The 14,446-nt window shown below is 41.0% G+C and overlaps 1 protein-coding gene across 3 annotated transcripts in view; it reads left to right on the top strand.

Annotated features, from left to right (window-relative positions):
• The window catches only part of zbtb40 (zinc finger and BTB domain containing 40), a 113,957-nt gene that overhangs the window by 83,204 nt on the left and 16,307 nt on the right, over positions 1-14,446 (top strand). For 2 of the 3 annotated variants that reach the window (XM_063033296.1, XM_063033297.1), the window contains exons 14-16: positions 1,355-1,569; positions 4,904-5,066; positions 12,503-12,589. In XM_063033296.1, the coding sequence (XP_062889366.1) occupies positions 1,355-1,569; positions 4,904-5,066; positions 12,503-12,589 (465 nt within the window). The remainder of the gene's footprint in view (positions 1-1,354; positions 1,570-4,903; positions 5,067-12,502; positions 12,590-14,446) is intronic. The other variant, XM_063033298.1, reaches the window with a different exon arrangement.

Below are 14,446 nucleotides of genomic sequence, written 5' to 3'. Positions count from 1 at the left end.
AATTACTTACTGCACTCTCATACAACTCACATAAGAGTCTTCCTCGGTAGGACTCCCAGGACTCTCTTCATTTCCCCTTTAAATGTTTGTTTTCTGACTAAATGTACAATTTTACTTTTCCCCGCATTATACTCCATTTGCCAGATTCTTATTTGCTTGCATAACCTATCCATATCTCTTTGTAACCTTCAGCACGACTTATTTCTTTACCTATCTTTACATTATTAGTAAACTTACCAGTCAGTCTTTTGGTTTGTTCATCCAAGTCATTTTATATAAACTGTAAGGCTCTGACTAGATGTCTCTAGGTTCAGATCTATTGATAACTATGAAGAGATTAGCTGCTTAGAACTGTGGACAGTGGTTTTAGTCTATTTCATTTCAGAATATTTTTGTCCATCTGACAATAAATGAGACTAATCAGAAGTGGTAGTGAATTAGAGTTAGTGACATCAGCTCTGCAATCCAGTGATGGCACCAAGTGGGCTGTACATTATCAATCTAAAAGGTGACAGTTGATCAGCTAATTTTTGACTTTGACTACTTTTCCCATCTGGATTTGGAATTCAGGAAATTAGGGAAAATTCAGTTGTTTTAACAGTCTGGTGTTGACACTTTATTATTCTTTCATCCTAAGAAGCCCCTGTGTAAAATCTATCTGGTGATGAAGTAAATACAAATTTGGTTTCAAATGGTGCCTCAGTAGTCATGGCCAAAAGTAGTCATAAAGATTTGTTCCAATTTTGCTTTTCAAAAAAAAGCTTTACAGAATTCATTTCTGGAGGTCACTGTGATGGAATGGAGACAGCTTATGAGTAAACACATGCTTTTGATGAAGGTGTCTGTGGAAAAGTGTGTGGAAATTGTTTAATGAAGCATGACACTAAAAGGGTAGAGGCACGATGTTTTTTCCCCCAGTCTTCCTTCGGATTTGCACTATTGCTATTGGAAACATCTACATAGGATTGGACAGATGATCTCTTGTTTCAATCATTTTGAGTATTGTGTATTTTGCTGATTTTGTGTGAATCCATCAGCAAAGCAAGGCTTTCCTTTTGAAAAAAAGTGTCTTGGAATAAATGTGCTTTGTTATTGTAATTACATGGATATTGTATGCTGACAAGCAGAATCAATAATGTTGAAACAACTTGCATAAGAGGTAAAAACAATATGCTAATAATAATAATAAGACTGATTTAACTGCTCAACTATTAATCTACATAATATCAAATTGAGATGCTATCTCTTCAACTTAGTGTCTTTTAAGCAACTTCTTTAACACAGAGTGTGCAAGTTATTTCTAAAATGAGAAGGTACTACTTTTTTCATGTGAACAATTAACTTCTCTGTGCAGATATTGAAGACCCATATGACTGTCAAAAGTGCCGGATGAGTTTTCCATCTCTAGAAGACCACAAGAACCACATCCAGAAAATCCATCCTCCTGAGTACAATCCCTGCGATGTTTGTGGCAAGAATTTCAGTGCACCATCACTTCTGGAAAGGCACATGGTCACACATGTTGGTGGAAAGCCATATAACTGTGAAATTTGTGACAAGGCTTATCAGGTAAGAGTGTTGGATGCAAATTCTCAAAACCAGGCATTGAGCTGTTATCCAAACTAATGTACTTGTTTATTGTTTTACAACAGTGGCTTTGAAGTTACTATAGATAATAAATATTTAAAATGAATTGGATTATGATTGTCAATATAAAATTGCTTTGTTCCACATTTTTCTTATTTAGTCCAAATTGCTTTCATCAGTTTCCCTCAGATTAAGATATTAAAATAGCTGCCAGTAAGACCATAAGACAAAGGAGCAGAAGTCGGCTATTCAGCCCATCAAATCTGCTCCGCCATTTTATCATGAGCTGATCCATTCTCCCATTTAGTCCCACTCCCCCGCCTTCTCACCATAACCTTTGATGCCCTGGCTACTCAGATACCTATCAATCTCTGCCTTAAATACACCCAATGACTTGACCTCCACTGCCGCCCTTGGCAACAAATTCCACAGATTCACCAGCTTCTGGTTGAAAAAATTTCTTTGCATCTCTGTTCTGTATGGGGGCCCTTCAATCCTTAAGTCATGCCCTCTCATTCTAGACTCCCCCACCATGGGAAACAACTTTGCCAGATCCACTCTGTACATGCCTTTCAACATTCAAAATGTTTCTGAGGTCCCCCCTCATTCTTCTAAACTCCAAGCAGTGCAGTCCAAGAGCAGTCAAACGTTCCTCATATGTTAACCCTCTCATTCCTGGAATCATTCTAGTGAATCTTCTCTGAACCCTCTCCAACGTCAGCACATCTTTTCTTAAAAAAGGGGCCCAAAACTGCACACAGTACTCCAAGTGAGGTCTCACTAGTGCCTTATAGAGCCTCAACATCACATCCCTGCTGCTCTACTCTATTCCTCTAGAAATGAATGCCAACATTTCATTTGCCTTCTTCACCACCGACTCAACCTGGAGGGTATCCTGCACGAGGACTCCCAAGTCCCGTTGCATCTCAGAACTTTGAATTCTCTCCCCATTTAAATAATAGTCTGCCCGTTTATTTCTTCTGCCAAAGTGCATAACCATACACTTTCCAACATTGTTTTTCATTTGCCACTTCTTTGCCCATTCTCCCAATCTATCCAAGTCTCTCTTCAGACTCTGTTTCCTCAGCACTACCGGCCCCTCCACCTATCTTTGTATCATCAGCAAACTTAACCACAAAGCCATCTATTCCATAATCCAAATCGTTGATGTACAACGTAAAAAGAAGCAGCCCCAACATGGACCCCTGTGGAACACCACTGGTTACCAGCAGACAACCAGAATAGGATCCCTTTATTCCCACTCTCTGTTTCCTGCCAACCAGTCAATGCTCTACCAACGTATGTAACTTTCCCGTAATTCCATGGGCTGTTATCTTGTTTAGCAGCCTCATGTGCGGCACCTTGTCAAAGGGCTTCTGAAAATCCAAATACACAACATCCATTGCATCTCCCTTGTCTAGCCTACTTGTAATTTCCTCAAAAAATTGCAATAGGTTTGTCAGGCAGGATTTTCCTTTAAGGAAACCATGTTGAGTTCTGCCTGTCTTGTCATATGCCTCCAGGTACTCCGTAACCTCATCCTTGACACTCGACTCCAACAACTTTCCGACCACCGATGTCAAGCTAACAGGTCTATAATTTCTTTTTTGCTTCCTTGCCCCCTTCTTAAATAGTGGAGTGACATTTGCAATCTTCCAGTCCCCCAGAACCATGCCAGAATCTATTGACTTTTGAAAGATCATTGCTAATGCCTCTGCGATCTCCTCAGCTATTTTCTTCAGAACACGAGGGTGCATTCCATCTGTTCCGGGAGATTTATCTACCCTTAGACTATTCAGCTTCCTGAGTACTTCCTCTGTCATAATTGTGACTGTGCACGCTTCTCTTCCCTGACACCCTTGAGTGTCTGGTATACTGCTGATGTCTTCCTCAGTGAAGACTGATGCAAAATACTCGTTCAGTTCCTCTGCTATCTCCTTATCTCCCTATCTCCCATTACAATTTCTCCAGCATCATTTTCTATCAGTCCTATATCTACTCTCACCTGTCTTTTATTCTTTATATACTCGAAAAAGCTTTTAGTATCCTCTTTGATATTATTTGCTAGCTTCTTTTCATAGTTCATCTTTTCCCTCTTAATGACCTTCTTAGTTTCCTTTTGCAAGCTTCTTAAAAACTTCCCAATCCTCTGTCTTCCCACTACTTTTTGCTTCCTTGTATGCCCTCTCCTTTGCTTTAACTTTGGCTTTGACTTCTCTTGTCATCCTTTTTCCATTAGAAAATTTCTTCTTTTTTGGAATATATCTGTTCTGTACCTTCCTTACTTCTCGCATAAACTCCAGCCACTGCTGCTCTGCTGTCTTTCCCGCTAGTGTCCCTTTCCAGTCAACTTTGGCCAGTTCCTCTCTCATGCCACTGTAATTTCCTTTACTCCACTGAAATACCGACACATCAGATTTCGGCTTCTCTTTTTCAAATTTCACAGTGAACTCAATCATGTTATGATCACTGCCTCCTAAGGGTTCCTTCACCTCAATCTCTCTAATCATCTCTGGTTCATTACACAATACCCAATTCAGTACAGTTGATCCCTTAGTGGGCTCAACAACAAGCTGTTCTAAGAAGCCATCTCGTAGACATTCTACAAATTCTCTCTCTTGAGATCCAGTGCCGACCTGATTTTCCCAATCCACTCGCATGTTAAAATCCCCCACAATTATCATAATACTGCCCTTCTGACAAGCCATAAATGCAAAATTTATACAGAACTAAAGTGTACAATTGGAGATCTGATCTGTCAGTTCTTTAAAAGCATAATTTTGAAGGATTAAAATTTGTGAAAATGATCTCTTGATAATTTTATAATTTTACATGAAACTTAAGCTATTTGAGTTAGCAAGGCATCACTTATGATTTTCACACTGAATCGTTCATCATTTGATTGGTGGTTTGCTTTGATGAAAGGTTAAAAATCAAATTAGTTTCCATTTTGGTCTTCCTGTTTCCATGATTACTGATGACTTGTGTGCTTCGGAAATAAAGGAAGGTCTTGCAGCTGAGGTAACAAAGATGTGCTTTGTGCCAGCTCTCATTTGCTCTCATTGGAAGGTGAACAAGCAAACAGGAAGTGCAGTAAATAATATCTGTTCAATATAGCCAGTTTTCAGAAGTTCGTGTAATTGAAATACTTGGGGTAAAGAAACAAGGCAGTTAGAATTTAAACGAGGGCTTTGTTTAAATTGAAGTTGGAAGAGAGACTGATTGTACAGAATTTAAGATGGCAGTTCTGTGATGGCATGCCCATGCTAATCTTTGACATACATGTAATAAGTACTTCCTATGACCTTTCATCTAGCAATTGTCTGGACTATGGTATCACAATCGAACTCGCCACCCAGATGTCTTCGCAGCACAAAACCACCGTTCTCCAAAGTTTGCCACTCTGATTTGCTCCGCATGTGATAAATCTTTTGCCAGTATAACAGCTCTGAACAAACATATGAAGTCTGACCATTCAGGTAACTTTTCTTTTGCTGTTTGCTGAAGAGGCTCTAGACTTAATTCATAAACTAGAGGTATGGCATGGAATGAAACAATAGGAAAGAACGTTTGATCTTAGTTTAGTGATGACTTGGGAATAATGTCTCAGATAAACGGATCAGAACACACCAGATTAAGATGCAGCAAAATCATTTGTGAGTTGTATGTGGATTCCCCCCCACCTTATAAAAGTTAAGATGTCTTGCTGCAATTAAACAGGATCCTGGTGCATCCACACTTATTTGTCTATGACCTCAAATATTAACTCTTTATCTTTTGAACATGCAGTATGCACTGTTTCCAGTACTTTTGGTTGTACTTCAGATTTCCAACTTCTCCAGTATTTTGACTTACACTTATTCTGGAATATTATGTACAGGTCTGGTCTCCCTATCCAGGGAATGATGTAATTGCAATAAAGATTCATAGGATGGCACTTTGTTGCACAAAGGATGATTAAACACAATGGACCTGGGTTCTTGAGTTCAGAAAAATGAGTGATGATCTCATCAACCAACAACCAAGCCTGACAGTGTAGATGTAAAAAGATGACTATTCAGGGAAGAAATGAGAAGAAATGTTTTCACTTAGCTAATGGTGAATCTTTGAAATGCAGCAAATAATCTTTAATTTTTCCCTTTCTAATATCCATAGACCCAGCCCCTCATTCCAGGTGAAGAAGCAATTCACCAGTACTTCCTGTATACAGTTCTCACAATGGTGTCTTCCCTGTTTTGGAGAAACAAAATTTATGTTTTGTAACTATTTTGCAGGGTGCTTGTTGCTTTAATACTTTATTTTCCTCCTACTATAACCTCTCTTGGTCTTTTATATTGTTCCAGTAATGTGTACATGGCATCACGGTTTGCATCTCTGCATTGAACAGCTTTTGGGGCTCAACATCGAATTGAACAAGTTTTAAATTTCTGGTCTTTCCAGTTTGTATCAAAACTAGCTAGTTAATTGGAAAGATCATTAGATCTGTTTTAAGAGATAGTTTAAGACATTGGAGCAGAATTAAGGACATAAGACCCATTGAGTCTGCTCCACTATTCCATCATGGCTAATTTATTATCCTTCTCAACCCCATCCTCCTGCCTTCTTCCCATAACCTTTGACACCCTGACTATCAAGAGCGCATCAACCTCCGCTTTAAAGATTTCCAATGACTTGGCCTCCGCAGCTGTCTGTGGTTAAAGAAATTCCTCCTCATCTCTGTTCTAAATGGAGGTCCCTCTATTCTGAGGCTGCAACCTCTGTTCCTAGACTCCCCTGCTATAGGAAACATCCTCCCCTCACCATAGGAAACAAACTGAGAAATGCCTTATAAAGCCTCAGTGTCACATCCTTGCTTTTATATTCCAGTTCTCTTGAAATGAATGCTAATATTGCACTTGCCTTCTTTACCACTGACGCAGCCTGCAAGTTAACCATTTAGAAATTCTGTTTGAGTACTCCCAAGTCTTTTTGCACCTCTGAGGTTTGAATTTTCTCCCCTTCTAGAAAATAGTTTATGCCTTTATACCTACCAAAGTGCATGATCATACACTATAATCCATCTGCCACTTCTTTGTTCATTCTCCCAATCTGTCAAAGTTCTTCTGCATTCTCCATTTCCTCAACGCTACGTGCTCTTCCACCGATCTTCATATTATCCGCAGACTTAGCCGTAGAGCCATCAATTCTGTCAGCCAAATCATTGACATATAACATGAAGAGAAACGGTCCCAACACTGACCCTGTGGAACACCACTAGTCATTGGCAGCCAATCAGAAAAGGTCCCCTTTATTTCCACTCCACATCCTGCCAAAAATACCAGGGTTCTTATCTTATAAAGCAGCCTCATCAGCAGCACCTTGTTAAAGGTCTTGTGAAAATCGAAGTAAGCAACATCCACTGACTACTTTGTCTGTTGTGCTTGTTACTTGCTCAAAGAATTCCAACAATTTGTCAGGCAAGGCTTCCTTGAGGAAACATTGCTGACTTTGTCCTGTTTTATCATGTGCCTTCAAGTACCCGAAAACCTCATCCTGCATAATGGACTCCCAACATCTTCTGAACCACTGAAATCAGACTAACTGACCTATAATTTGCTTTCTTCTGTCTCTCTCCCTTCCTGAAGAGTGGAGTGACATTTGTAATTTTCCAGTCCTCCGGATCCATTCCAGAACCTAGAGATTCTTGAAGGATCATAACTGTGCTGTAGTTTCTATGTTTCTATGGTTCTAATGCCTCCACAATCTCCTCAGCTACCTCCTTCAGGGCACTGGGATGTACACCATCTGGTCGAGGTGACTTATCTACCTTTAGACCTTTCAGCTTCCCAAGCACCTTCTCTTGAGTAATAGCAACTACTCTCACTTCTTCCCCTGGCACTCTTGAATTTCTGGCACACTGCTAGTGTCCTTACACAGTGAAGACTGATGCAAAATACATATTAAGTTCGTCTGCCATTCCTTTGTCCCCCATTAGATTATGAGAACACTCAATCCTCTTTTATTGTCATTTAGAAATGCATACATGCATTAAGAAATGATACAATGTTTCTCCGGAGTGATATCACTGAAAACAGGACAGACCAAGGACTAACACTGACAGAACCACATAATTTAACATACAGTTACAGCAGTGCAAAACAATTCCATAATTTGATGAAGAACAGACCATGGACACAGTAAAAAAAAAAGTTTCAAAGTCCCGAGTCGATCGACTCCTGAGTCCCTGATAGCAGGCGGCAAAAGGGAGAAACTCCCTGCCCTAAACCTCCAGGCACCGTCAACTTGCCAATACCTTGGAAGCAGCCGACCACAGCCGACACTGAGTCCATCCGTCCGAAAACTCCGAGCTTCCGACCAGCCTCTCCGATATAGCCTCCCGAGCGCCTTCGACCTCTCCCCGGCCGCTGAAACACGCAAAGCCGAGGATTTCGGGGCCTTCAGCTCCAGAGATTCCGGTTACCACACAGTAGCAGCAAAGCGGGCATTTCAGAAGTTTTCCAGATGTTCCTCCATGCTCTCATCAAATCAGAATTGTGCATGGTCCCCTACTTGACAGATTACAGATATCATCACCGAAATGGCTGCGCGCACTGTCGTCGCGCCGCCATCTTCTCCCCCCTCCCTACCTGGATGAGGAAGTGGTGGGATAGGTTAGTAAGTTTGCTGATGACACAAAGGTTGGAGATGTTGTGGATAGTGTGGAGGGCTGTCAGAAGTTACTGCGGGACATTGAAAGGATGCAAAATTGGGCTGAGAAGTGGCAGGTGGAAACATAGAAACATAGAAAATAGGTGCAGGAGTAGGCCATTCGGCCCTTCGAGCCTGCACCGCCATTCAGTATGATCATGGCTGATCATCCAACTCAGAACCCTGTACCTGCCTTCTCTCCATACCCCCTGATCCCTTTAGCCACAAGGGCCATATCTAACTCCCTCTTAAATATAGCCAATGAACTGGCCTCAACTGTTTCCTGTGGCAGAGAATTCCACAGATTCACCACTCTCTGTGTGAAGAAGTTTTTCCTCATCTTGGTCCTAAAAGGCTTCCCCTTTATCCTCAAACTGTGACCCCTCGTTCTGGACTTCCCCAACATCGGGAACAATCTTCCTGCATCTAGCCTGTCCAATCCCTTCAGAATTTTATAGTTTTCAATAAGATCCCCCCCTCAATCTTCTAAATTCCAGCCAGTATAAGCCTAGTTGATCCAGTCTTTGATCATATGAAAGTCCTGCCATCCCAGGAATCAATCTAGTGAACCTTCTTTGTACTGCCTCTATGGCAAGAATGTCTTTCCTCAGATTAGGGGACCAAAACTGCACACAATACTCCAGGTGTGGTCTCACCAAGGCCTTGTACAACTGCAGTAGTACCTCCCTGCTCCTGTACTCGAATCCTCTTGCTATGAGTGCCAGCATACCATTCGCCCTTTTCACCGCCTGCTGTACCTGCATGCCCGCTTTCAATGACTGGTGTACAATGACACCCAGGTCTCGTTGCACCTTCCCTTTTCCTAATCGGCCATCATTCAGATAATCTGTTTTCCTGTTCTTGCCACCAAAGTGGATAACCTCACATTTATCCACATTAAGTTGCATCCACCATGAATTTGCCAACTCACCTAACCTATCCAAGTCACCCTGCATCGTCTTAGCATCCTCCTGACAGCTAACACTGCCGCCCAGCTTCGTGTCATCCACTAACTGAGAGATGCTGCTTTTAATTCCCTCGTCTAAGTTCAACCCAAATAAGTGTAAAGTGGTTCATTCTGGTAGGTCAAATAGGCAGAATATAGTATTAAGGGTAAGACTCTTGGCAGTGTGGAGGATCAGGAGAATCTTGGGGTCCAAGTCCACAGGACACTCAAAGCAGCTGCACAGGTTGATGCTATGGTTAAGAAGGCGTGTGGTGTATTGGCCTTCATCAATCATGGAATTGAATTTAGGAGCCGAGAGGTAATGTTGCAGCTATATAGGACCCTGGTCAGACCACACTTGGAGCACTGTGCTCATTTCTGGTTGGCTCATTACAGGAATGATGTGGAAGCCATAGAAAGGGTGCAGAGGAGATTTACAAGGATGTTGCCTGGATTGAGGAGTATGCCTTATGAAAATAGGGTGATTGAACTCGGCCTTTCCTCCTTGGAGTGACGGAGGATAAGAGGTGACCTGGTAGTGGTATATGAGGTGATGAGAGGCGTTGATCGTGTGGATAGTCAGAGGCTTTTTCCCAGGGTTGAAATGGTTGCCACAGGAGGACACAGGTTTAAGGTGCTGGGGAGTAGGTACAGAGGAGATGTCAGGGGTGAGTTTTTTATTCTGGGAGCGGTGAGTGCGTGGAATGGGTTGCCGGTGATGGTGGTGGAGGCGGATACGATAGGGTCTTTTGAGAGACTTTTAGATAGGTACACGGAGCTTCGTAAAATAGAGGTCTATAGGTAAGCCTAGTAATTTCTCAGGTAGGACATGTTCGGCACAACTCTGTGAGCTGAAGGGCCTGTATTGTGCTGTATGTTTCTATGTTACTACCTCTTGAGTGTCATTTTCCAGAAGTCTGATATCTGCTCTGTCTTTTACTTTGTAAAAACATTTGGTATCCTTTTCGGTATTGTTGGCTAGTTTTCATACTTTCTCTTAATAGCTTTTTTTGTTGCCTTCTATTGGTTTTTAAATGATTCACAATCTTCTAACTTCTCACTATTATTTGCTATATTATATGTCCTCACTTGCTTTTATGCTATCTTTAATTTCCCTTATCAGCCACAATTGCATCATCCTCCCTTTAGAATACATCTTAATCTTTGGGATGTATCTATTTTGCGCCTTCAGAATTACCCTCAGAAACTCAAGCCAATGCTGTTCTGTCATCCCTGCTAGTGTCCTCTTCCAGTCACCTTTGGCCTGCTCCTTTCTCATGTCTTTGTAATTCCATTTACTATCCATCTGACTTTAGCTTCCCTCTCTCTTGAACTGCAGGGTGAATTCTATCCTATGATTACCACTAACTCCTAAAGGTTCCTTTACCTTAAGCTTCTTAATCAAATCTTGTTTATTACAGAACAACCAATCCAGAATTGTCAGTTTCCCATGTAAGTTGAACCAAAGCTGCTCTAAAAATGCATTTTGTAAGCATTCTACAGATCCACTCTCTTGGGATCCAGCACCAACTTTTGCTGCATATTGAAATCCCCCATGACTATCAGAACATTACCCTTTTAACATGCCTTTTCTATCTTTATACTTTATACTTATACTTTATGGTCGCCAAACAATTGATACTAGAACGTTCAATCATCGCAGCAATATTTGATTCTGTGTTTCCGACTCCCTGGATTACAAATATTAAATATTAAAAATATTAAAATTTTAAATTATAAATCCTAAATAGAAAATAGAAAAATAGGAAGTAAAGTAGTGCAAAAAAAACCGAGAGGCAGGTCCGGATATTTGGAGGGTACGGCCCAGGTCCGGGTCAGGATCCGTTCAGCAGTCTTATCACAGCTGGAAAGAAGCTGTTCCCAAATCTGGCTGTACGAGTCTTCAAGCTCCTGAGCCTTTTCCCAGAGGGAAGAGGGACGAAAGGTGTGTTGGCTGGGTGGGTCGTGTCCTTGATTATCCTGGCAGCACTGCTCCGACAGCGTGCGGTGTAAAGTGAATCCAAGGACGAAAGATTGGTTTGTGTGATGTGCTGCGCCGTATTCACGATCTTCTGCAGCTCCTTTTGGTCTTGGCCTGGACAACTTCCGTACCAGGTTGTGATGCACCCTAGAAGAATGCTTTCTATGGTGCATCTATAAAAATTAGTGAGGGTTTTAGGGTTTAGGTTTTAGTTTCTTCTGTTATAGTTTGCATCCCACATCCTGTCTACCTGTATATAACTCCTGTTGGGGTCTATTTGCCCTTAGTTTCTTAACTCTTCTCACAAGGATTCTACATCTTCTGATCCTGCCACCTCTTTTCAAGGATTTGATTTCATTTTTACCAATAGAGCCACCTGCCTACCTGCTCGTCCTTTCCATACAATGTGTCTCCTTGGATATTAAGCTCCCAACTATGATCTTTCAGCCTCAACCCTCACTGATGCCCACATGTTACTGTCCAGTCTCTTGCTGCACTATTTTGCATACTGCATTCAGTCAAATATAAGACCTTCAGCCCTCTATTTATCGCCTTCAGCCCTCTATTTATCGCCCTTTTCAATTTTGCCCCCATGTTATATCCCACTGAATAAAATTTTATCTTATTTTCTGTTTGTCTTTCCTCACAATTTTGCATCACTGCATCAACTTGTATACCAACTCCCCCATCTTCAGCCCTAGCACTCCGGTTCCCAATCTCCTAGCAAATTAGGTTAAACCCTCCCCAACAGTTCCAGCAAATCTGAGATATTACTAATATCTTTTGTTGTAGTTTGCAGTAGCTGTAGTGTTTTATATTTCATTGATTTTATCTTTTTTTTCATCCTTTTGTATTTGCATCCTCCAGACATATGGTATCAGCTGTGATTAATAAGTCAGCTAGCGACTCCATGACCACTTAGTTTAAACAGTCTCTCGTGGTCTCCACCCGTTACAGAAATTCCCCTTTGTTTTCACTCCGCGTTATTCTCTGCCACTTGACATATGTTTGATTTCTCACTTTTCCTAGTTCTGATATAAGATCTCAGGTCTCAGACGAAATGTTAACTCTGTTTCTTTCTCCACAGATGCAGTATAACTCCCTGACTATTTCCTGCATTCTTCATACTGTACTGTCTTTCTCATTGAGAAGTGGTGCATAGTGGGTCATAATTTCCATTTGCTAGCCCATATTTGCATCATTAAATTGGGTTTAATGCAGAATTCATCAAAGTTGACTATTATCAGTTCTAATGCTATTCTTCTTTTCTGTTATTGTAATATTACACATTAATTTCTCAGATATTAAGATGTTGGAGTGTGAAGAATGCAAAGAGACCTTTGCTTCACAAGCATTATTGCATGTACATACAAAGTCCAAGCATTCAGGTATGTAAATCTGCACCTGGAAAGAGTCAGTCCATCTGGATGGTCCTAACCCTAATCCAGCAAAATGTTCGATACGTGATTGACTTAAACTATCTGTACTTCTGATCATGCCTCTTATGGTAAAATAACTTTGAAATTTCTGGCTAAATTTTAATACAAGTTATCAGAAAATAAGCTCTTGCCAACAGACAAAATAATGTTTTTTCTAATATATCATTGAACATCCATGCAATCTTACTCAGTTTTTTAAATCATTCTATCATTCCCACCACACAAATATCACAGTGATTATTTCCAAATAGTGCCTACTTGCTATTTAAGTAACAAGCAACATTTAGTCTAAGTTATATGCAGTCATCTCTAACAAGAAGGAATATAATCTTTTGTGTCCTTTAATCAGCATATTGTGTCACTGCTGTCCAGAAGATCTACCACATAAATACTCTTGTCTTTAAATCTCGCACCTGCCACTTATTTCTTTCCCTTCAGACAGACTCACCCAGTTGACCTCTGCTAGATCCTGTCTTAATTACCCCCAAAATTAGCCCTGCTCCAATTAAGGATCCTAACTTGTGGACCTGACTTCTTTAAACTAACAGAGTTATGGTGACTAAAGCCAGAATGCTCCCTGACTGCCACCTCAGTTACTTGCCCTGCCTCGTACTCTAAGTGGAGGTCCAGTACTGCAGCCTCTGCATATTGATTCAGAAAACTTTTCTCGATGCATTTCAGAAATTCCACTCCTTCCAGGTCCTAAGTGCTCCCATGGCGCATTAATGCTTGGGTTGTATTAGTAAGAGTAAAATCTCCAACTCTCATTATTCTTATATTACAAGCAGTTTCACTGTGCAACTGCTCCTCAAGTTCCTGCTGACAACTGGGGAGGTGGAATGGGGTGGGAAAAGGGGTGATTGATAAGTGCATGGCCGAAAGTAGAAGGAGTCAATTTTAGAAAACCTAGCACATTTATTTTTCAACATAGATCTCTCCTACATTTACACACTTAGTCCAGCGATCGTGGAGCATAAGGATCTCGGACCTCCAGAAAGTGTCCACAGCAGGGGTGATTGATAAGTTCGTGGCCTAAGGTAGAAGGAGATGAGTTATTAACTTCAAACTTTCTGCATAATCACTCAAAACATTTTGAACTGCATGTGCATGTAACGAGAGCCGTATAACTCATCTCCTTCCAGCAACATTCAAGCATTTGGACACCACCCTGGACAATCCCTTCACCACAGTGGTTGCATTTAATATCACCTAGGAAGTGTGCATCAGCTTGCCGTGTGCTTCTTGACATCAGTAACCAAGGAAGACCAGGACAGCAGAATCACTGTATTGTTGACACTTCCACTGTCTCACTTAGTATTATACTGCAACAGCTGCTTTGTCTTTACATCCAAGTGCTGCAACTGCATATCAGCCATTTTGATTTACCTCTCTGTGTAGGTGTTTTGATGAACTGTCCCTTACCACGTCTGCAACATATATTTACATGACTGGAAGATTATCATAATTGAGCAAGATAAGCAAATACGGACTAGGCTATTATTGTCTTTGAAGATACCATCTAAACGTACAGTGCAAAAGGTGCTAGATGAGGGGTGTGTGGGGGGGGGTGCGGTAACCCATCTGCCTTAAAATTGACATACTTGGAGGTGCAATATTGATTATTCCCAATTCCTTTGAATTTTGAAATACAGATACAATTATGCCAGATAATAATTATAGGCACCCAATGCGTGATAGAAACTCTACTCCATTTGAGGTTTTTCTAAAGGAGGCTGAAATTTCTGGGCAGATATTAAAAAGTGTCTCTAAGCGGGGCTTTAAAGCAAACTTTTTCATTGGGATATG

The sequence above is a fragment of the Mobula hypostoma genome, chromosome 25 (assembly GCF_963921235.1).
Source record: "Mobula hypostoma chromosome 25, sMobHyp1.1, whole genome shotgun sequence".
Classification (NCBI taxonomy): Eukaryota; Metazoa; Chordata; class Chondrichthyes; order Myliobatiformes; family Myliobatidae; genus Mobula; species Mobula hypostoma.
This window is presented reverse-complemented; position numbering and strand designations above follow the sequence as displayed.